At 39.3% G+C, this 22,556-nt stretch overlaps 1 protein-coding gene across 1 annotated transcript in view; it reads left to right on the forward strand.

Moving 5' to 3' along the window:
* The window catches only part of LOC136883418 (uncharacterized), a 250,215-nt gene that overhangs the window by 15,191 nt on the left and 212,468 nt on the right, over positions 1 to 22,556 (forward strand). Inside the window, exons 3-4 of the mRNA XM_067155687.2 lie at positions 16,995 to 17,062; positions 21,328 to 21,424. Of these exons, the coding sequence (XP_067011788.2) occupies positions 16,995 to 17,062; positions 21,328 to 21,424 (165 nt within the window). The remainder of the gene's footprint in view (positions 1 to 16,994; positions 17,063 to 21,327; positions 21,425 to 22,556) is intronic.

Raw genomic sequence — 22,556 nt, forward strand, 5'->3', positions numbered from 1 at the left:
ACTGCGGTAAAATTTCTATTTGAACACACATTATTTATACAAATCCTCAGTCGCAGCCATTGAACTGTAGATAATACGTCGCAGCATCTGTGACGACCAATGCCACTGCCTTCGTGATGTCGAAGGCAGTGCCAATGCCTACAGTAACGACTAATGTGACGTCACTTCCGTCACACAAATTTTCGGATGACCCCAGCCATAAGACATATTCATGTCAAAGCAATGCAGGATTATAACATGCCACGCCTGTCTCACTGGTTTGTTACATTTAGTGCCAACCAAACAAACTATAATTACTTCACACAATAAGAAATATGCATCAGAACTTGGTGATAAATCAAGTTTAAACACGATATTTTATAATATACGGGACGGTTCACAAAAAAACGGGACAATATGCGTCCCGTAATTTTTTTTTTTTCGCTGCAACAACGAGACACTTTGGAGAAATACGGGAAGTTTGGTCACCGTACATTACCATTAAATTTAACGTATGTTAATTATTTATTCTATCAAGTTTAATTGAAATATTACTGATACAACACAATTCCGTTGTAACATTACTCTGTGTACTGCTAAATGGGCTTAATCGCAACTAATAATAATAATAATAATAATAACAATAATCAATGCTTCCGTACGTTCCCCTGTGGGTGGGGGCGGTAGAATACATCCACAGAATCACCTGCCTGTCGTAAAAGGCTGCTAAAAGAGGATCCATGGCATTTAATCTTGGGCGCATGAATTGGCGATCACGGGTTACCCAGCTGAGCCTGGCAATGCTTCCAGTTCCTTATACCAGGCTCCTCAACTTCATCTATCCTATCCGACTTGGTCAACTCTTGTTCTTTTCCTAACCCGACAGAATTAGATTCACGAGGCCCAGGAAGTCTCATTTTTCACGCCCTTTGTGGTCTTTCGCTGCTTTGAGCCGATACCTTCATTTTCGAAATATCGGACAGCTCTTGATAGAGGATGTTGTACTTCCTCCTAAAATAATAATCAGCACCACCACGAGCTCGCGGTACTTTGAGAAGGGCTCATATTGCAGAGCAGGCTAATTCTCAGTAACCCGAGAACTTCCTCCACTGCAGGTCCCGCCATCACAACATTCAGCTGACAATCACAGGATGAACACTCATTAATCTGACCAATTCTTTAGATATCCCTCTACAAGAGGATTGAGTATCTCTGAGAAAAGACCGGCGTATTAGGCCCTTCCACGTTCTTACCTGATGCCCCTATCTTTACCTACTTGCAGGAACAACCCCTTGGCAGATAAAGGAGCCATCAGAGTAGGGGTGCCGTTTTGCGGACATCTTAAGTCTACTGGAATGCCTGAGCTTCGTTTATTCAAAGCACTTTCGAGACGTTATCTTCTTACATATGGACAGCAGCAGGCTGGCAGCATTTAAAGATCTTCCCTTGTAATTCCTGCGGCTTTATTCAATGTTAAAACGGTAATATAACCTAGTGGCCTTACAGTTTTTATTGAACTGCTATACAATCTATTGAATGTTCTTCCGGTCTGTTGCGTCAGCGGCAAGAAATATACCCGTCTATTTGCTTGCATTCATGCATCCGGTGTGTTCGCAAGCAAAACATTATCTCACTAAAGTTACCCGTTTTCAGATATTAAAAGTCAATTGAATAATAATAATAACGGCGAGTGGCCTCGGAGAGGCCTGGTGCAGGTCTTTGGAGTTTACTCCCTAAAGGCGACCTGCGCGTCTGTCAAGATCGGGTCCTAGTTGTGATAATTCTGAAAAACTGCACACACACATACACACACACCCAGTCCCTGAGTCATCAGAAGTAACCAATTAACGCAAAGGTAAAAAAACTCCCAGTCGGGAATCGAACCCGGGACCCCTTAGCACGCTAACCGTTTAGCTATGGAGCCGGGCATTCAAAGGTAAATATGTACCAATGCGAAATAATATTTTTTTAATGTATGGTCTACTGTGATATTAAAACGCACATTAAGAACCGATGTTATCAAGCTCGGTAACTGCAGTCGCTTAAGACCCGCCAGTGTCTGGTACTCGGGAGATGGTGGCTTCGAACCCCACTGTCGACAGCCCTGAGATGGTTTCCCATGATTTCCAATCTTCACACCAGCGCTGTACCTTAATCAAGACCAAGGCCGCTTCCTTCCCATTCCTAGCCCTTTACTTCCCATCGTCGCCATAAGACCGATCTGTGTCGGTGCGACGTAAAGCAACGTGTAAGAAAAAACCCTATGTTTATTGCACTATTTTTTCTGTTACTTTTCAGATCTCTATTGAAATACCGAGAAGAAAACGCTGTTTAACAGAAGAACTTCGGGAAATATGACCATCTTTTACCCTTGCAGCATGTTTTATATACAATTATAAAGTTTAGAATTTCTTGCCATTAGTTACTAAATACTGACATACAGTAGTTTATATACAACGGGAACTGACATATTTGAAACGTTGCTCATTTAAGTATTTCAGAATATGACATTCCTATATGATGGAATTGGAAGACGTTGGCAGTGAAAATGTGCCAGTACAAAATATAAATAAGTGTACAGTACCAAGAAAATAAAACCTCTGAAGTACTGTAAATTCAAACATGAAATAAAGTACGTCACAATTGGAGTTATAGCTTTATTTCTGGGAGATTTAATCTGTTTCCTACGTTTCTTAAATATCCACTAACGAGGGAAAAAACTGTAACATGAAATACCGATACTGAATGATCAATCTGAAAGTAGCAGCAACAGGAAATCAGTTGTGAAAACAAAATGCTATTAGATGCATAGTGTTAAGGAGGAATAGTACGTATGTCGCGAGGCAGTAGCATGGGAAGGTCATACAAATGTGTGTGCAATCGTATGAAATAACAGCTACGAGAGAATGAAAATGTTCTATGCAGTAACCGCCCCGAGTCAGAAAATGTACAAATTAGTTTAATTTGAATGTAGTTTGTACTGAGTGCACATGATGTGCAGAAAGGATAGATTCATCAGCATGTTGAACCTTTGTGCTTCCTCTCGTATAATGGTTATTTTGTCTCTGTAATAACTAGGGGGCGGATTTCTATGACAAGTCATATTTTTTCCCTTAACATTATATCTTATAGTCTTGTATTTTCAACACGTTTCCAAGCATGATAATCAAAATTAAACAGGTTTATTGGGCATATAAATGCATATATAGGTTTTCTTAAGTTTTATGGCATATTTTGAAAAAAATATCATTATGACGGCATATTTTGGTAATTTTCATTTGAATTTCATTTTATAAAAATCAGAATAAGCTCTAGAAATTATTTTTCAGGACAGACTGGAATATACTATCGAAGAACCATTCTAAAGTAGTGTATGGAATGTTTCTAATAGGTAGGAGCTATTGTTTGCTAGTTGGGTCAATTCCTGGAAACCGGGCTATTGTTTACACGAAGCAGAGGTAATTCTGCAGTTATTTGTCATTGTTCTTATCTCTCTCCTTCGCCCTTCCCTCTTCCACCTTCAACACACTGAATGACCTAGCTGCAGTCATTCCGTTCCTTTCAATATGCTTAAAACGAAAGTGTCGATTTGTGGGAAGTTGCGAAGTTTTGTTCGCAAGTTCGGTGAAAACATATTCAGTACGGATGGAGTGATATTATTCTGTAAATTGTGTGAGGTAAAAGTTACTTCCGAATAATGCTTCTCTGTGCAACAACACTGTAATACTGTAAAACAAGCATTGTGTAACTAGATATTCTGCACTCGAAAATAGGCAACGTCTGCTATTCGAAACCCCGACATCAAGTTCACAGTGTTCACAATTTTCACAAGATCTCTGCAAGATAATGGTTTGGTCTAATATTCATTTAAAGAAACTTAACAGCCGAAGCTTCAGACAGTTTCTTGAAAAATATACAAAGCATCCTGTTCCCAACGAATCTACTCTCAGGAAGGACTATCTGACCCCTTGTTATGAAGAGATGTTGGATATAATAAGGCGTGGCATGGGAGACAGTATGGGTTTCAATAGACAAGACCACAGATGTGGATGGAAGATATCTAGCAAATGTGATCGTTAGTACGCTGAAGGAAGACCGGCCTGGAGATACGTTCCTCCTGACATGTGAAGTGCTAGAGAAGACAAACCATTCCACCATTGCAGTTCTCTTCGACAATTCAATGAATCTGTTGTGGCCAAACGGGGCAAAGAGAGAGCACATATTTCTATTTGTAACTGACGCCGCTCCATATATGGTGAAGGCAGCCAAGGGACCTAAAATGCTATACCCGAAAATGATACATGTGACATGTCTTGCACATGCCTTACATAGGGCAGCTGAAGAAGCTAGAAGTAGCTAGCCTGAAGATGATAAATTAATATCGAACTGTAAGAAAGTGTTTGTCAAAGCTCCACTTCGCGTTCATAAATTTCAAGGAGAAGCACCTTCACTAGCCCTACCTCCCAAGCCAGTTATAACGCGATGGGGGACTTGGCTTGATGCCGCAGTGTACTATTGCAACAACGTAGATGTCGTGGAGAAGATCGTGAAGTCTTTTGATCCTGCAGAATCGTCATCCATAAAAACCACTCAAGATTTATTTTCAAGCACTACATTAAAAGCGGACCTGACTTACATACATAAAGTCCAATTTTAATTCTTTATCTGGAGCAATCACGCAACTAGATTTCAGGTGCAGAACTAAGCGATGCACTGGATGTTGTAAAGTGCATTGAACAGGAATTAAAGCATGCGAAAGGAACAATAGCATCTGGGGTGTGTAGAAAATTAGAAAATGCACTGGAAAAAAATAGCGGACGTGTGTACCTGCATGTAATAAGTGACATTATTAGTGGAACCCTTCATCTGCAGATTTCCAGGAATGTTTCCAAGTGATTGAACTCTATTCAAGTACGCTCCCGTTACATCATGTGATGTCGAAAGAAGTTTTTCTCGCTACAAGACGATACTCGGCGACAACAGGAGGGGATTTTCATACAACAATCTTGAGATGCATGTAGTCATAAATTGCAACAATTCTGATAATGGAGACTAGATCAGGTATGAAAGTTTCATTCAAATAACATATGTTTTGTGTATAAATTAAAACAGATTGAATATTGAACAGTGAAAGTTTATGTCTTCCACAGAGTCCGTCCTTGCCTAGGAGTATGCAGTGTAACCTTATCGAGTTCATGAAATATTAATAATTTTAGTTGATTTTGGGTTAAATTTTTCGAAGAATTAAAACTTTTTAAACTCTAAATTAATGGCAGCCTGTAGCAATCATAATAAAAGTGCGTCTATGTAACGTATATTATCTGCGCACTTTTTATCGATAGATTTGTGTACGGGTTTGGGGAGTAAGGAGGGAGCAATTCCGGTTCCAGCAGTACTGCCAACTGAATGAAAATGAAATCTGAATTGAATCGATAATATGATCGATCGATATGAATTTTGCTAAACCTTTGTTATCTTAAGCCAACAACTGTGTCACACACACATTATATAACATTATATAACATTTCTCGATGCGAATCTTATTCCTACAGTGAATTCCATAGTTTAGCTTTGCTGTGTAAATAACAACAGTACTAGTACGTAAAGTGTACGCCAGATGTCGTACAGCGATGGATAAACGATTCATAGTTTGTGCTTCAAAGGTTACCAGTACGAATCTCGAAGATTGCTGAGGTCCACAACAAAGGGAATATACAAACATTTTTTGTAAATTTAGTGCATTACTACTATTACATGAGCGTTCGTGGCTCAGGAGGCAGCGCGCCGGCCTTTCACCGCTGGATAACGTGGTTCAAATCTCGGTCACTCCATGTGAGATTTGTTCTGGACAATTCGGAAGCAGGACAGGTTTTTCTCCGGGTACTCCGGTTTTCCCTGTCTTCTTTCACTCCAGCAACACTCTCAATTAACATTTCATTTCATTTCATCTGTCAGTCATTAATCATTGCCCCCAGAGGAGTACGACAGCCTTCGGCAGCCGGCAGAACTCCTATCCTCGCTGGTTTCTATTTTCACGACAAGCAAGTGTACTTTAATTAAGGCTACGGCCGTTTTCCTTCCCACCTCCAAGCCCTTTCTTATCCCAATGTCGTCATAAGACCTACCTGTGTCCTTCCGACGTAAAGCCAGCGGTAAAAAGCCCATGTCATCAAACATCCCAGACTTGTCCGTAAATTTCTGTAAAAGTATCCATAATATAAAGCACAAGGCTTGCCTCTCTTCGTCTCAAAAGACCTGCACGTCGTAAGTAAGCACGCAGGTAACAACAAAAGCTGCATTAACGATGGATGTCTACAGCTGGAATAATTACAGTATGTTAAAAACTATAGACTAATATTACCTCAAAAAACTTTCAAGAGAGAGGGGACGGGTTGGGAGAATCCTTATCACACGGTTGCTTGGAGTGCGCCCTAATTAGCAGTCCCCTGCTGCATGGACGTTGGAAAATCCCGATAGGCTGCTGATAATTTTACAGTGATCGCAAATGGGACACAACCGACTGGAAACAGACTGTGGATTTTCATTTTCGTTTCGCTACTATTACATATTTTATATTACATATTTTTACGTACATATTTCGTACTTTGATCTTCCATACAAATTCAGGCCCTACTCTCCACCTCGACGTGTCCCATTGGCGGTGAGCTATGTGACCACAAAGAGACATGATGTGTGCTCTTGGTTTCGGATATTGACGGCGCGCCATTCCTCTCGGCACTACAGATCGATCATTTGCTCCCTAACCTCATCCTTCTTCATTAGCCTCAGCGAGCTAACTTCAAGCATTTAAACCGCAAATAATTCCACAGCTATTGATGAAAAGGTAATTATTTTAAACTTAACAGCACAGTTAGCGAGTTACCAACACTGGAATGCTGGAAATAGGTTACCACGTAGACCAAGTACAACACAATTCGTACAATATAAGCGAGAGGTAAAATAATACAATTCGTGAGAGAAAGTTGGCAAGAAAGTAACAATAAGTAGAAGTAGAAGTCTTCTTTCTTTCTTTCTTTCTTTCTTTCTTTCTTTCTTTCTTAATCCCTTTACTCTCCACGGTTGATTTTTCCCTCGGACTCAGCGAGGGATCGCACCTCTACCGCCTCAAAGGCAGTGTCCTGGAGGGTGAGACTTTGGGTCGGGGGATACAGTTGGGGAGGAAGGCCAGTACCTCACCTGCTATGCTGAACAGGGGTCCTGTGGGGGGATGGGAAGATTGGAAGCCATAGAGAAGGAAGAGGGAAGGAATCGGCCGCGGCCTTAAGTTAGGTACCATCCCGACACTTGCCTGGAGAAGAAGTGGGAAAGCACGGAAACCACTTTGAGGATGCCTGAGGAGGGAATCGAACCCCGCTCTACTCAGTTGACTCCTGATGCTGAGTGAACCCCGTTCCAGCCCTCGTGCCATGTTTTTCAAATTTCGTGGCAGAGCCGAGAATCGAACCGGGCCTCCGGGGGATGGCAGCTAATCACACTAACCACTAAACCACAGAGGCGGATGCAAGTCGAAGTGGGCTATAAAATCCCTACTAAGATAATGAATATAAAAATATATTTTGATGTTTGTGGAGCTATCATGTTTGAACGACTTCATATATCTGGGTTAAATTTTACACAAAGTTATAGTATAACCTGGAATAACATAGGCCTAGTTATTTACTTATTTATTTCATGTTATTTTAATTCACATTATTCGCAGTTACAATAGTTCAATCTACGTTTCAGTGAATCCCACATAAGCAACCTTTTGTGTGAGGGCTTGTATACAATAAATACATTGCATCATAATCATTTGAATGACAAGTGGCTAAAAATTGGATTAATGGGAAGTAAAAATATGGCACCCCTTTAGTCTTCATTTATTTATCAATTTTTCCCTGCACCATTCGAGTAGTTATTGGAAAAACATAATAATTTTATATATGTAGGTCTACAAATTAATTTTGCTTAAAACACTTTTTTTTAACCTGTATGTATCCAGAAAATGCAGATACGATTACAGTGTTTTTCCCCTTCTTTGCAGTCCTATACGATGAAATAGCATAACAGGAAAGGTAATACTTGTACAGAGAGACACTTAGTATGACCTAAGTATAGAACTAGTCACGTGGCTATACACTACAAAACAAATATCGCCGCCCTATTCTGTTTTTTTAATGGCTCATCAGTGCTGCCGACTTGACTAGTCACATATTGGAATCACGAGACATAATTATCAACAAACTAACCTCAACATAAATACTCGTACCTAAGTAAATGATAAATGATCAGTCAAGATGTTCATAATTAAGTCGCGTTTCAAGCTTGATGAGGAAACTCTCGCCCTCACTCAATTTAATGTTAAATATTTACACAATTATTTTGATATACGCATTACTATAACCGTATTTTTCGGTGTTTGCCAGGTGTAAATAATTCACCTGCCTTCTTGAAATTTGCTATGACTTGTCGGACTGAAGAGAAACCACGCTGTAATAATACACACAAGCAAATATATTACATGTACATATGCCGTAAGAGTACACAGAGGCTAAGACTGCAAACCGTACCAAAGTCGTGAAAACACAAGGTTAGGTTAAGTTAGGTTGATAACGAAATTTCCTTCCATTTGAACTGAACTGATCTTTGTAGAAGAGGTAATGTTTTTAAATGCGTTATTCGAACTTGCCACAATTCTACAGACCTGGTATTACCCAAACAGATTTACAATCCACCCGAAAAAGGAAATATGCTTTAATTATACCCGCAAATGTAACACTAGTGATTTTAACAATATGGCAGTGGCAATATGTAATTCTCGCAAGTCACGAAATATTTTTTGCTATTTGCTTTACGTCGCACCAACACAGATAGGTCTTATTGCGACGATGGGATAGGAAAGGGCTAAGAGTTTGAAGGATGCGGACGTGGCCTTAATTTAGGTACAGCCCCAGCATTTGCCTCTTGGGAAAATGAGAAACCACGGAAAACCATCTGCAGGGCTGCCGACAGTGGGATTCGAACCCACTATCTCCCGGATGCAAGCTCACAGGTGCGCGCTCCTAACCGCACGGCCAACTCGCCCGGTTAATCACGAAATAAACCATGACTGTATAGTTCCAATGTGCCAGATTAACAGTAACTGTAAGACGTCTTATCGGTCCCTAAGCTGTATGGTTAGCAACACTGAATCGCACACAACAGATAAAAAATGACTACCTTCAGTATTAACAGGGGAGAAAGAGGAAGGTTGTACCCGTAGTGTATAAGCTTACGTGCCAGGGAGTATACTGAAGTTATTACAGTGGAAACTGATTATTGAACATGGAGTTATTCAAATAGTAATGATAGTACTTTTAATAGGCTGTGGTGTTTGGAAAGAGTTATCGAAGGTCAACATTTATTATATGATTTATCGGTATCTGTTAGAGGAAGCCAGATGTTCAGGCGTTTTATAGCTTTGACCCTTTCCTTAATATTTCTGGCGGTAGAGTATTAAAAATACATGGCTGCATGTGTCTGTCCAAGAAGTGTGTTTCGACTTGGGACTGGTAATGCAGATCTTAGTTGTAGTCTAGTGCCATGTCATGTTCGTTTCTAGTCCTGGAATCTCTGGTAGTTCTTTACGATATATTATCACAACATTTGCGTATAAGATAGGTGACGAATTTACAGAACGACGTAATGCGTTTTACTTTGTATGACCTGCGTACTAAGTTATTACAGCGGTAATTATTGTTTGAACGTAGAGTTATGATTATGATAGTACTTATAGCTTCTAGTGTTTTGGAAGGAGTTGTAGCAGCTTCTTGGTGACATGGAGATTTGAAAGAAAGGACGATTTAAAAAAAATGAAAATAGATGAGACTGTATTTGTTCTGTTGCCGTGGAGACGTCAGAAAAATAAGTTGTTTGTTGATTAAAAGAATATGGAGTCGGTTCTAAAATGATTTTAGTCTACATTTAATAAATGATATAGTAATATTGGTGACCCCAACGTGATCAGTGGAGGTACAGTTTAATCTAGTGAACTGCTAGACTGTGAATGTGAATTCAACAGTTCCAGCATGTGCACCATACGACTTCACATTAATGTAGGCTAAATGTTTCAAGGTAACGAGAACAATAACTCCGGAGTATTATACGCGAACCTCTTCTTGATCTTGAGCCCTGAGCTCCCTAGTGCTGAATCTGTAGACCTCGGTTATCTTCGACATCCATATTGGCAACCTTTGAAACACAAATATGCATCGCTGTGCGACATCTGGCGTACACTTTACGAACTAGTAAACTAGTACTGATGTTGTTTACACAGCAAAGCCAAACTATATAATTCATGCTAGGAACAAGATTCGCATCGAGAAATGTTAAATAATGTATGTGTGACAGAGTTGTTGGCGTAAGAAAATAAATGTTTCGAAAATTCATATCGATCGATCGTATTATCGATTCAATTCAGATTTCATTTCCATCCAGGTGGCAGTATAACCGGAACCGTCAGCGCTCCCTCCTTACAACTCATCCCGTAAAAATCGGGCTCAAGACACAGATCGCGTATAGTACTTTGAAATGCATTTATTTATTTCTGCTTCCCCATGTGGAGGCTGCCAAAAAAAAGCAAAGCTTACATAAATTTGATTAATAATTACAAGGGTCGCTTAAAATATGTCTATAAATGATAGGTATGCCATAGTACGAAAGAAGCTAGCAAGGTGATTGTGAAATCAAGTTGAGACGCAGTTCAAACTTTGCGGAATTACAAGAGAATGCACGATGTTTGATTATTTAGTTTCTCAGCTTGAGCGTAAATATGTGGCTGACATTTTCGACATATTGGATTCGGAAGGGGAAAACAAATACACACTCGCCAAACAAAGACTTCTGGGGTTATATCCTGAAAGTGGCGACAGGCAACTTAAAAGACTGCTTGCGGGACTTGAACTGGATGATATGCGACTCAGTCAGCTCTTACGAAAAATGCAGTCGTTAGCTTCAACCAAAGTACGTCGAACGTTGTGGCTTGATAACTACCTGAGTCAATAAGAAATATTTTACTCGTTCATAGTCATCATAGGTGAAAATATATGACTCTTGTCTGAAGAAGCCGAGTGTTTAGGCATTATATTTTATTTTTGCTTTCGTCCGTTCCTAGTCCAAGAAATGTTTCTAATTGGGAACGGTAATGCAGTTGTTAGTTGTAGTCTTAGTTCTATGGCATGTACGTTTACTTAGGGGTCTCTTATGGGGGTCACTCAACGAAATAAAATGTGAAGCAAATTAGAGACAAATGTCCGCTTGAGACCCTTAAAATCGAATGCATTGCCGGTACGAATAATACTGGAGCCTACAAAGTGGATTTAGAATTAAATTTCTTACAACAACAAAATTCAGATATATTTTATTCCGAAGTCAACAACCGGTTGTTTTCCAGGAAAATATGATTTTGTGTTTCAGTTCAAGAAACCAAGATAAAGGCCAAACTGTTAGTCTTATCGGAAACACAACTTTTTTTAAATATTGGAAACGATCAGAGCCATGAAAATATGAAGTTGAAAATAGACATAAATTAATAATGATGTGATTTGTTTTACGTCCCACTAACTACTTATACGGTTTTCGGAGATGCCGAGGTGTCGGAATTTAGTCCCGCAGGAGTTCTTTTACGTGCCAGTAAATCGACCAACACGAGGCTGACCTATTTGAGCAGCTTCAAATACCACCGGACTGAGCCAGGATCGAACCTGCCAAGTTGGGGTCAGAAGACCACCGCCTCAACCGTCAGAACCACTCAGCTGTATAAGAAGGAAGTCAGTTCCTGGACGAAACTATCTTTACATCGGTCTGTTTTCAGACCAACTTTACTTTACGGGGCCGAAAGCTGGGTGGACTCAGGATATTTTATTCATAAGTTAGAAGTAACAGACATGAAAGTAGCAAGAATGATTGCTGGTACAAACATGTGGGAACAATGGCAGGAGAGTAATCGGAATGAGGAGATAAAAGCTAAGTTATAAATGAACTCGATGGATGAAGCTGTGCGCATAAACGAGTTCGGTGGTGTGATCATGTGAGGCAAATGGAGGAGAATTAAATCCTTATTTACCTACTTTTAATTTAAACCAAAGTAGAGGTGTTCATAATAATATTGAAATGTATTTCCATTTTTAAAATGTGTTTACCTAGGAGAATAATGGACTATGTTATGGGGGGTAAGAGAAGTAGAGGGGGACCTAGACGACGATGGTTAGACTAATTTTCTAAAGATTTAAAAATAAGAGGTATAGAACTAAATGAGGCCACAGCATTAGTTGCAAATAGAGGATTATGGCGATATTCACAGATGCTTGCAGACTGAAGGCTGAAAGGCATAGTGGTCTATAATGGCGATGTATGTGATAATAATAATAATAATAATAATAATAATAATAATAATAATAATAATAATAATAATAATAATAATGGTTACGTCCAATTAACTACTTTTATGATGGTTTTCGGAGACACCGAGATGTCGAAAATTTGTTCGGCAGTTCTTTTACGGGCCAATAAATCTATCGAGACGAGGCTGACGTATTTGAGCACCTTCAAATATCATCGCTGTTGATCGCAACTGTGAGCTCACTGCATTAGCTTTACTACACCTTGATTCAATCTCACTTACTATATTACCATCCTGGGAGAACACACAGCCTAAATACTTGAAATTATCTACCTGTTCCAGCTTTGTATCACCAATCTGACATTCAGTTCTTTAATATTCTCCTTAATTTCTGTGATCCATTTAATCTTGGTCTTGCTAATCCATAACTTTTCAATTATTCTTCTGCTAATTCTGGTGTCAGGTGTTCTAATAAGATGTCCAAAGAATGATATATGTTTTTTCCTAATTGTGCTCTGTTGAATTTCTTACCTACTGACATCAATTTAGTCTTTGAAACGCTAATATTCATACCATACTCATTGCACCTATTTTCAAGTTCCAAGATATTAGACTGCAGGCTATCGGCACAGTCTGCCATTAAGACCAAGTCGTCAGCATAGGCCAAACTGCTTACTACATTTCCACATAACTGAATCCCTCCCTGCCACTTTATGCCTTTCAGCAGATGATCCACGTAAACTACGAACAACAAAGGTGAAAGATTACAGCCTTGTCTAACACCTGTAAGTAACCTGAACCAAGAACTCATCCTACCATCAATTCTCACTGCAGCCCAATTGTCAACGTAAATGATTTTGATTGATTTTTTAATAAACTACCCTTGATCCCACAGTTCACCAGTATGATGAACATCTTTTCCATCGGTATCCTGTCATATGCTTTTTCTAGATGAACATCTTTTCCATCGGTATCCTGTCATATGCTTTTTCTAGATGAACATCTTTTCCATCGGTATCCTGTCATATGCTTTCTCTAGATCTACGAAACAAACACAACTGTCCAGAAAGGTTATTTTGGCCCCAGGAGCTCTGAAATTTGGAGCGTGGGTTGGCGACCACGGGGCCCTCAGTGAGTCCTGGCATTGCTTCCACTTAATTGTGCCAGGCTCCTCACTTTCATCTATCTATCCGACTTTCCTTGGTCAACTCTTGTTCTTTTTCGACCCGGACGCTATTAGGTTTGCGAGGGCTAGGGAGTCTTTCATTTTCACGCCTTTCGTGGCCCTTGTCTTTCTTTGGCCGATACCTTCATTTTTCGAAGTGTCAGGTCCCTTCTTTTTTCCCTCTGATTTGTGTTATATAGAGGATGCTTGCCTAGTTGTACTTCCTCTTAAAACAATAATCACCACCACCACCAGAAAGGTTTCCCTTCTGCTTGACCTAGCCTTTCCAGATTATTACCAAAATCTTCCCACGACTTCTTTTTTGGATTCAACAACTTTGTTTCGCTCTGTTTCTTTCATCGATGTACAATTCCCTGTCTGCATCAGCCCTTGTTTGGATCCATTTATGATAAGCCTTCTTTTTACGTTTACAAGCTGCTCTCACTTCATCATTCCACCAAGATGTTCGCTTTTTCCCATCTTTACACACAGTTGTTCCTAGGCATTCTCTTGCTGTTGCTACTAAAGCATCCCTGTATGCCACCCATTCTCTTTCTATATCCTGAACCTGCTTACTGTCCACTGTTCGGAACTTCTGCATAATCATATCCATGTACTTCTGTCTAATTTCCTCGTCCTGGATATTTTCTACCCTTATTCGTTTGCAGACAGATTTACCTTTCTCTATCCTAGGCCTAGAGATAGTTCATTACAGATCAGATAGTGGTCTGTTTCATCGAAATTCCAAACAGATTTCCTGAATTCGATGTCGGTTAAGATATAGTCTATTATGGATCTGGTACCCCTAGCCTCCCATGAGTAGCGGTGAATAGCCTTATGCTTTAAGAATGTATTCGTAACTGCTAAACCCAGACTAGCACAGAAGTCCAGCAGACGCTTCCCATTCCTATTAGCTTCTATATCTTCTCCACATTTACCAATCACCCTTTCGTATCCTTCATTGTATTTCCAACTCTCGCACTGAAATCGCCCATTAGCACTATTCTATCCTTGCTGTTGACCCTAACTACGATGTCACTCAAAGCTTCGTAAAACTTGTCCATTTCATCCTCACCCGCAACCTCACATGGTGAATTCTCGTCCTAATTTCTCCAACTGCCAAATCTACCAACATCATTCGCTCATTTTCGTGCCTAACATAAACTATGTTGCGTACAATGGTATTCTTGATGAATGTATTCGTAACTGCTAAACCCATACTAGTATAGAAGTCCAGCAGACGCTTCCTATTCCTATTAGCTTCCATATCTTTTCCACATTTACCAATCACCCGTTTTTATCCTTCATTGTATTTCCAACTCTCGCATTGAAATCTATTGTATAGCCCTAGCCGCTTGAGCACAAGGAGGCCAAAACTCAGAATATGTCCGAGATGCCCACTGCCATTCCGCAGCAAATGGTATTCCGACTCTCAGGACCACTTATTAGTTACCCCGCACTCTGTCCTTCCCTTTTTAGCACCCGTCAAGTACACTTTATAATCTCCAATCTCTTTCTCGTTATCTCCCCTTACCCGAATATCACCTACTCCTAGCACATCCAGATGCATCCTCTTTGCTGACTCAGCCAGTTATACTTTCTTTCTTCCATAAGCCCCATTAATATTGATAGCTCCCCATCGAATTCCATTTCGTTCGCCAAGTTGTTTCCAAGGAGTCCCTCGCCTGTCAAATGGGAGTGAGACTCCATTACTCCCATAGGTCCGAGGTTTGCTTAAAATGTTCTGAGCTCAGTAAATTGATGAAGCAGGATGCTACCCTACTAACACATAGTCCAAGTGAGGATCTCTCCTCTAGCAGGTTATGGACCACCGATGGACTGTATGGTCCTAGCCGCCTGAGCACGAGGAAGGCCAAGACTCAGAATATGTCCGAGATGCCCACTGCTATTCCGTAGCAAATGGTATCCCGACTCTCAGGACCACTTACTAGGCCACTCAGCCGTTGCCCATGGTTCACGAACTAGGACGTGACTACAGTTGCCCACACCATGAACCATTATTATTATTATTATTATTATTATTATTATTACAAGCGTAAGCATTTTCTTCCCTTTCAGCATTTATTCCCAGGGGAAACTTTTTTTTTTTTTTTTTTTTTTTTTTTTTTTTTTTGTCAAAGTCATGAGGTTCATTGAGACCACGGATCTAGGAAGAAATGGCGTGTGTTCAGGGTACCTAAACGTGAAAAGTCATTAAAAAGATCACATGTTCGGTTTTAACTTAATTGATTGGAGTAAGCCTTCCCGTACACAGGTATGGGTATTCCTGTGACTAAATGGCTATTTAAATATGGTGGCACCATTGTCGGTTCCCCGCGGCCATCATTATATTTCCGAAAGTAACAATCTTCAAGTACACGTTTCTAAGGAACTATAAGAGCTAGAACAACTAACCTCACTCCACCTCTTTAATTGCCTAAGAACTGCTAGAAAGTATATTTTTCTTTAAAACACAGTATAATTAGTATGGCACTATCAAACACCAAATCTTCCAGAGCCCATTTTAAACGGGCAAAACACTTATTTTTTGTAGGTATTGCTGTCATTAAGTAGGAAGAAAAGATTTATGATAAAGCAATTTCCTTCAAGAAAACTGTACCGAAATTTGGGTAGAAATATGAATGTTTAATTGTGACTTGTTGTTTTCCGCATCCCTATTGAACTAAGAAACTGTCCCGGTTTTTGTCTGGAAGTGAAAATTGAAAACCATAGAAAATCATTCTCAGGACAGCCAACGATGGGGGTTCGAACCCAAACGTCTCTGCACTCGGTGGAACGAAATATTCCATAAATATCGTCATTTCATTTTGGGATGAAACACAGGATTGCGAGGGATTTTCGAGCAAATTTACAAAATGAAGGCCAGTAATTGCTGTTTATCAGGAGTTTTTGTCCAAGAAAACAAGAATGAAGTAACTGAGATTAAAAAAAATTGATGGTAGGCTGTTAACGGCCGCACAGTTTTGAGAGTTTCCTAGACTTACTTATTAGAAGTAAAAGACAAATATTATGTGAATAATACAGAACGTGGTTCACTTAGAATGTGGGTAATAACTCTGTGGAGTATGATATGAGAAATAACAGACTTGATTTAAGAGTTCGGGAGTAACATTACCAGTAAAAGTAAGATCTTTTTCTTCGATTGTTAAATGTGTTACTCTATACAACTGACTGAGCGCGCGAGTCAACACAGCGCCATCTTATAACAGAGTATGCACAAATTTTGCGTTGCTTTGAAGCGCTATTTTTTGCAGCAGGTAGTCTCCACTTTTACCTGTGAACTGAGACATTAAAAATAATCGTAAGTTAAATATTCTCGGCGATATACGGTTCGCGTTCTACCCAAACACGAAAAGAGTCTCAAAACTCTTCTTTCCATGAATCCGTTGTCCAGGAATGTAAATCTACGTTAAAACATATGATCAATATGAACTGGGTTTTTTTCAACAGCTGAAATTAGAAATTGCGACGAAGAATAAATTGTGTGCAGTGTTGGAGCCTGACGAAAAGCTGCCCAGGTCAGTTGTGTACGCAGTTAGCAGTCACCGTAGGATTACATAGGAAAGCTCCATACAATAACCCCATGCCTAACCCACCGTTTGTGATCCTTTATTATCTTACAAAGGCTACGCAGGAATTCTCCGACCCACACCGCTGCTCTCTATTCAGAACCCTTACATCCTTTATGTGTTATATTTGAGTTAGGATCGCGCATAAAATAATCAATTCTGAACAGCCATTTTTAAGTCTACATCTTTCAAAAGGGAGCTGGTTATGCCGTGTAAGGTATGTCCCACTACATATTTTAGGTTCACCAATGCCTTTTACAGCCCACTGAAAGAAAAACATTATTAAAATTATTATTATCATTATTATTATTATTATTATTATTATTATTATTATTATTATTATTATTATTATTATTATTATTATTATCTATATATTTAAAAAAATTAGAAAACTAAAGTCAGTCAGTCCGACCATTCTAACCGGTCGATTTCCTTCATTTTTTTAACTGAAAGGTAATCATGCACAGATTTGTCATCAGGTACTATAAATCACTTAACTTCCGCCTTCCGCAAATTATTTGATTTTTTCAATTTTTTATCTCTTTGAAGCAATCATATCTTTGGTTTTAATTGAGGTACGGAGTTCGTTTTGGCCTAAGAAGACTCAGTGGATTAAGCTCTTTCATTTTAGCTCTTAACTATTCAAATTTGTTGATTCTGAGGAAAGTTATGAGTGCACATTCAATTTGACGTCTCATTTCTTCAACGTTTTTTGTCATTGAAGCAATCATATCTTTCGTTCTAATTGAGGTACGCAGTTTGTTTTGGTCTAAAAACACTCAGTGGATCAAGCGCTTTCTTTTGAAGTAATAACTACTTAAATTGGTAGATTCTCAGAAAAGTTATGAGTACATTTGTCTCCTTGACGAGGATCTTTGAAGGACTTTTTAACAGTTCAGTGCGTAGTGTTGTTCCAAGGAACGTTTAATTCAATTTCTTTGTGTGATGTATTTTCAAGTGTTTTGTTGACTTAATATTAAATTCTATTACCACAGCAGATCATGTGCTTTATTTCATGAACTCGAAACTTTGCAAATACATCCGTGAGGATAGTAACGAACAGCACCATACTTTGTACATTGCGGGAGGAGCCAGCGGGAAACTGCTAATTATTATTATTATTATTATTATTATTATTATTATTATTATTATTATTATTATTACATTTTTTGTTTCGTTTCCGAATTTGGCCAACTACGAAAGGCTTCTTGCCCTTTCTTTTCTTCTATTCCCAACATCTCTTCATTCTTTCTCTTCTCATCTGTCTCTGCTCTTCGGAAATGATCCGTTCGGACCTCCGTTTTACATAGTGATTTTTCTTATAATGATTTTAGACTGTCGACTTCTATTGTGGATCATCTGTAGTATAATTCCAACTTCTTCCGCATCCCTCTTGATCTCTTCCACCGATTTGGTGGTGGCGTTTAACCCCATGATTCCTTTTGCTCATCCATTCTTATTTGATGTCCGTAGAATTTCAGCCTTCGTTTCTGCATTGTGGCCGTGATTTTTTCAGTGTACTTCTACAGCTCCTCATTTCTCCTGTTCTTCCAAGTGCCATCAGCAGTCTTCTGCGATCCCAGAAATTTCCTCAGAATCTTCCTTTCCTTCTTCTCGAGTTCTTGCAGCTCTCCTTTTTTTAAAATTTAAAATAAGACACTCTGAAGCGTAGAATCCTTCCGGTTTTATTACTGAGTTATAATGTCATATTTTATTATTATTATTATTATTATTATTATTATTATTATTATTATTATTATTATTATTATTATTATTATTATTATTATTGCGTTAAGAGCCGAATGTTACTGAAGTGTTCCTTCTCCATCGTGGCAGGTAAGAAGGCTGACGTAAGCCCTTTGTCTTCACCTCACGAATCTTGCCTTCCTCTCCAGTTACAAGACACATGATGTGGAAGCAGAACATACTTTCAACTTGTATCCCGTTTGAAGCTAGATTCGTGTACATCTGTGCGATGCGTGGTTTGCATTCCGTATGACAGCAGTGTCGTGATGGGGAGGCGTGCGTGCTTAAGGAAGTCGCTGCTCTGTTCTTCACAAGCGAAGGGGGAATGAAAGCTAAACTTCAACATGGTTCTGTTGTCTTTTGTCAAGTACTACTATCCAATCGTATTTCGAAACAGTCATTTAAGCAACCCGTGCGTAAAGTGGATTCTCTCTTGCATGAGAGGAACTATTTAATCACCAGGCGTTAGCACAAGTTGCATACCTAATTTTACTACCATAATAAAAATGTCAATACTATGGGTAGAAAAACATTAAAAAGAAATTAAGTTACTAGGCCTATAACGTCATATTATAATTGTTGGGATTTCTTCGTTTACATTGTTATATTATGTGTCATAAGTGCGTGTCTTTTGAAGCACGTAGAAAAGGCTATTGTTTGTAGTAGGATATGAGTTGTCTAATAAAAACAGAAACTTCACGATGTATTACATCAAAATATTCATTTTTTCTTCATTGTGTACTCCTCTTTAAAGTACCTAACTTGGATAAGGTTATGTGAAAAAAAATAAGTTTCCCTTTGCGAAAAGCTAATCGTCTTGAACATGTCTTTTAATAAATGAAACTCAATGTTATATCAAGGAGAACTGCAACTCGGACCAGCTACAATTACATCAGACCGTAACTCTTACAAAGTATCCTCTTCATAAAATCATGAATAGTGCATGTTTCGACTGCTTTGCAGTCATCATCAGCTATTTTCACATAAGCTTAGGTGTAAAAAAGGTAAAAGTATGCACAATATATGTTCTATAAGCCTTGATAATTTCTCATGGGAAACTTAAACATGTTTGTCTATTGGGGGAGGATGGTGGTAGTGAGCGGGGGTTGGAGGGGTGGGGAAGAGTGCTTAAAAAGTGATTAATAACTTCTCCTTAACTAAAATATTGTTTAAAACATTCTCTTCCAATAAGAAGATATAAACGTCCTTTAAGTCTCCTTTTTAGTTTCTGCTCGGAAGCGTATTTGAAAAAAACTGATTAACTTTTCACCAACTAAATATTTAAGATGTTATTAAAGTATACCGGTAATTAAAACTTATTCTTAACTAAGATATTAATAGAACATATTGATAACATAATATTAATAAAAACATTACTTTAGTTAAGGGCAAGTTATTAACCACTTTTTAAACATTCTTCCCCGCCCCTCCAACCCCTCCTCCCTCCTCACTACCACCATCCTCCCACAATAGACAAAAATTTTCAAGTTCCCATGAAAAGTTATTAAGGCTAATACGAGAACATATATTGTGCATACTTTTACCTTATTTACACCTAAATTTATATGAATATAGCTGACGATGACTGCAAAGCATTCGAAACATGTACTATTAATGATTTTATAAAATTTCCAAAGGCAAATAAAAGTATCGATTAGGTGGCTAAATATTTCTTTCATTGTTAGACCTTAACTCGGAAAAATCATGGCGGGCATCGGTGCGCGACATGAGAGGTTAAGGGCAAGATGATGCATGTTTCTTCCGAGTCACCGGGAAGAGATCTAATGGATGATATAAGCAACGATGAGCTGATGAATTTCAGAACGACATGGAGAGAGTAAATTTAAACCTCGACTTGACCCAGGACCGAATGAAATTGAGACACCGTACGCATTGTCATCAGGTGGGACTAACGCTGATGAAGTTAGAAATGTTAGAAGTGATATACTACAAGGACAGGCGAGTTACCTGAAGTGGCGCATTCACCAGATAGGGGTAAACAATATTAATGACGAAAAATACCTAGCTAAAACTGATTGCCAAAATGACCAGAAATGGCTAAATATGTGGAATATCTTGCAAATATTCGCTATATTCATAAATATAAATCATGAGACAGGATAGGTTTACGGACACACACACACACGCACGCACGCACGCACACACACACACTTATTTTTCTAAGTGTAACAGCTGAAGGAGAAGGAAAATGTATGAAGCTTCAATTATTTTTTAATGGTACTAAACTAACCTAATACAAATATACGTTTTCATCCTCATCCCGTCTCAACTGAACCCCTTTCAGAAGCACTTGGGGTGTCCGTTGATTTTTATCATGACCTGTAAGCTGCACTTTTTCCAACAAATTGAATAACACTTTTTTAAACAGTTTTCCGTACGGCTGAACACATGCTAGACTTCTGGCATTAGAAGCAAAGTTAATTCTAAGAATTAATTTTCTGTTGCAGCCCCCTAAAGCTCGAATGCTGTCGGTGTCAGAACAGAACACGAGTTGACCAAGGGACGTCTGATGAAAGTGAGGAGCCTGGCAATGCCAGTGCTCAGGTAAGGGCGCGCCCCTGGGACCCCGTTTAGTCACCTCTTACGACAGGCAGGGGTGTTATTCTACCACCCCCACCCACAGGGGGAACAAGTTACGAAGAGTGAAGAGATTAGCTCAAGACTGGGACTACTGGAGAACAGCTGCCTCAAGGTGGACAACCTTACAAGAAGAACTGGAAGGTTGTGAAACGGCTTCACAAGGCTCCATATTTACGAGCCAGGCTGTGTCAGGTAACCAGCCACTCAGCACGCTTCCCTGGGGTCACTACGTCCTCCAGGAGGTCGCCTACCAACGTATTTTCGCTGAAATAATTGCCACAGTATTCCTCGAAAAGGACAAGGAAAAGGAGGGACAATACGCCAGCGGGGACGGTCACTAGTAGTAGAGTAAGGTGGCGTGTCGGATGCTCCTGTAATTATCGGTATTATTTCTAGAACCATTCACAAAACACGGTGGAGACACGCGACCCTCACTATGTTTGCCCCCGCGAGCACGGAATTAATTATCATCGTACCAGTGCGTGTGTACAGAACAGGACAGGTCCTTGGTACATTCCACAACTGTTTTGTGTTGGAACACAAGGAGTTCCCAAAAAGAATTACCTCAAAAGGATGTGAGTGCTCGCTAAGTTCATGTGAGCAGCAATAACGGTAAGTAGGGCTCGTATTTCTATGACTTAATATCTCTTGAAGCCGTCCATGTACCTGTTGAGCTTCCACTCACAACAAACTTACAAAAATATGCCTGCATTTATGCCTCCAAAAAATACTGAAATATGACGCAAGATAAATTAAATATTGTCATAAACTTGCTTACAAAACTTATTTTTATTTGACAACACATCAGCAGCAAACTGACCACATGGGAGATTACTGACGAAAATGAGGGCTACTGTTCCAGACAAAAAGTGGTTGAATGGGGGGCTAAATGTCTAGAAAATAGAACTCAGAGAATTAAGAGTAGGTGGAGCGTTATCTGACCCTGTAATGATTAAGAAGGGGGTCCCCGCAGGGCAGTAGTGTTGGACCTTTGTGTTTCCTTATATATATAAACTAGCTGATGTACCCGTGCTTCGCTACGGAATTCTACATTGCATACAGAATTCTATGTTAAGTAGTGTACACCTTGTGAGCA

The sequence above is a fragment of the Anabrus simplex genome, chromosome 11, assembly GCF_040414725.1.
Source record: "Anabrus simplex isolate iqAnaSimp1 chromosome 11, ASM4041472v1, whole genome shotgun sequence".
Lineage (NCBI taxonomy): Eukaryota > Metazoa > Arthropoda > Insecta > Orthoptera > Tettigoniidae > Anabrus > Anabrus simplex.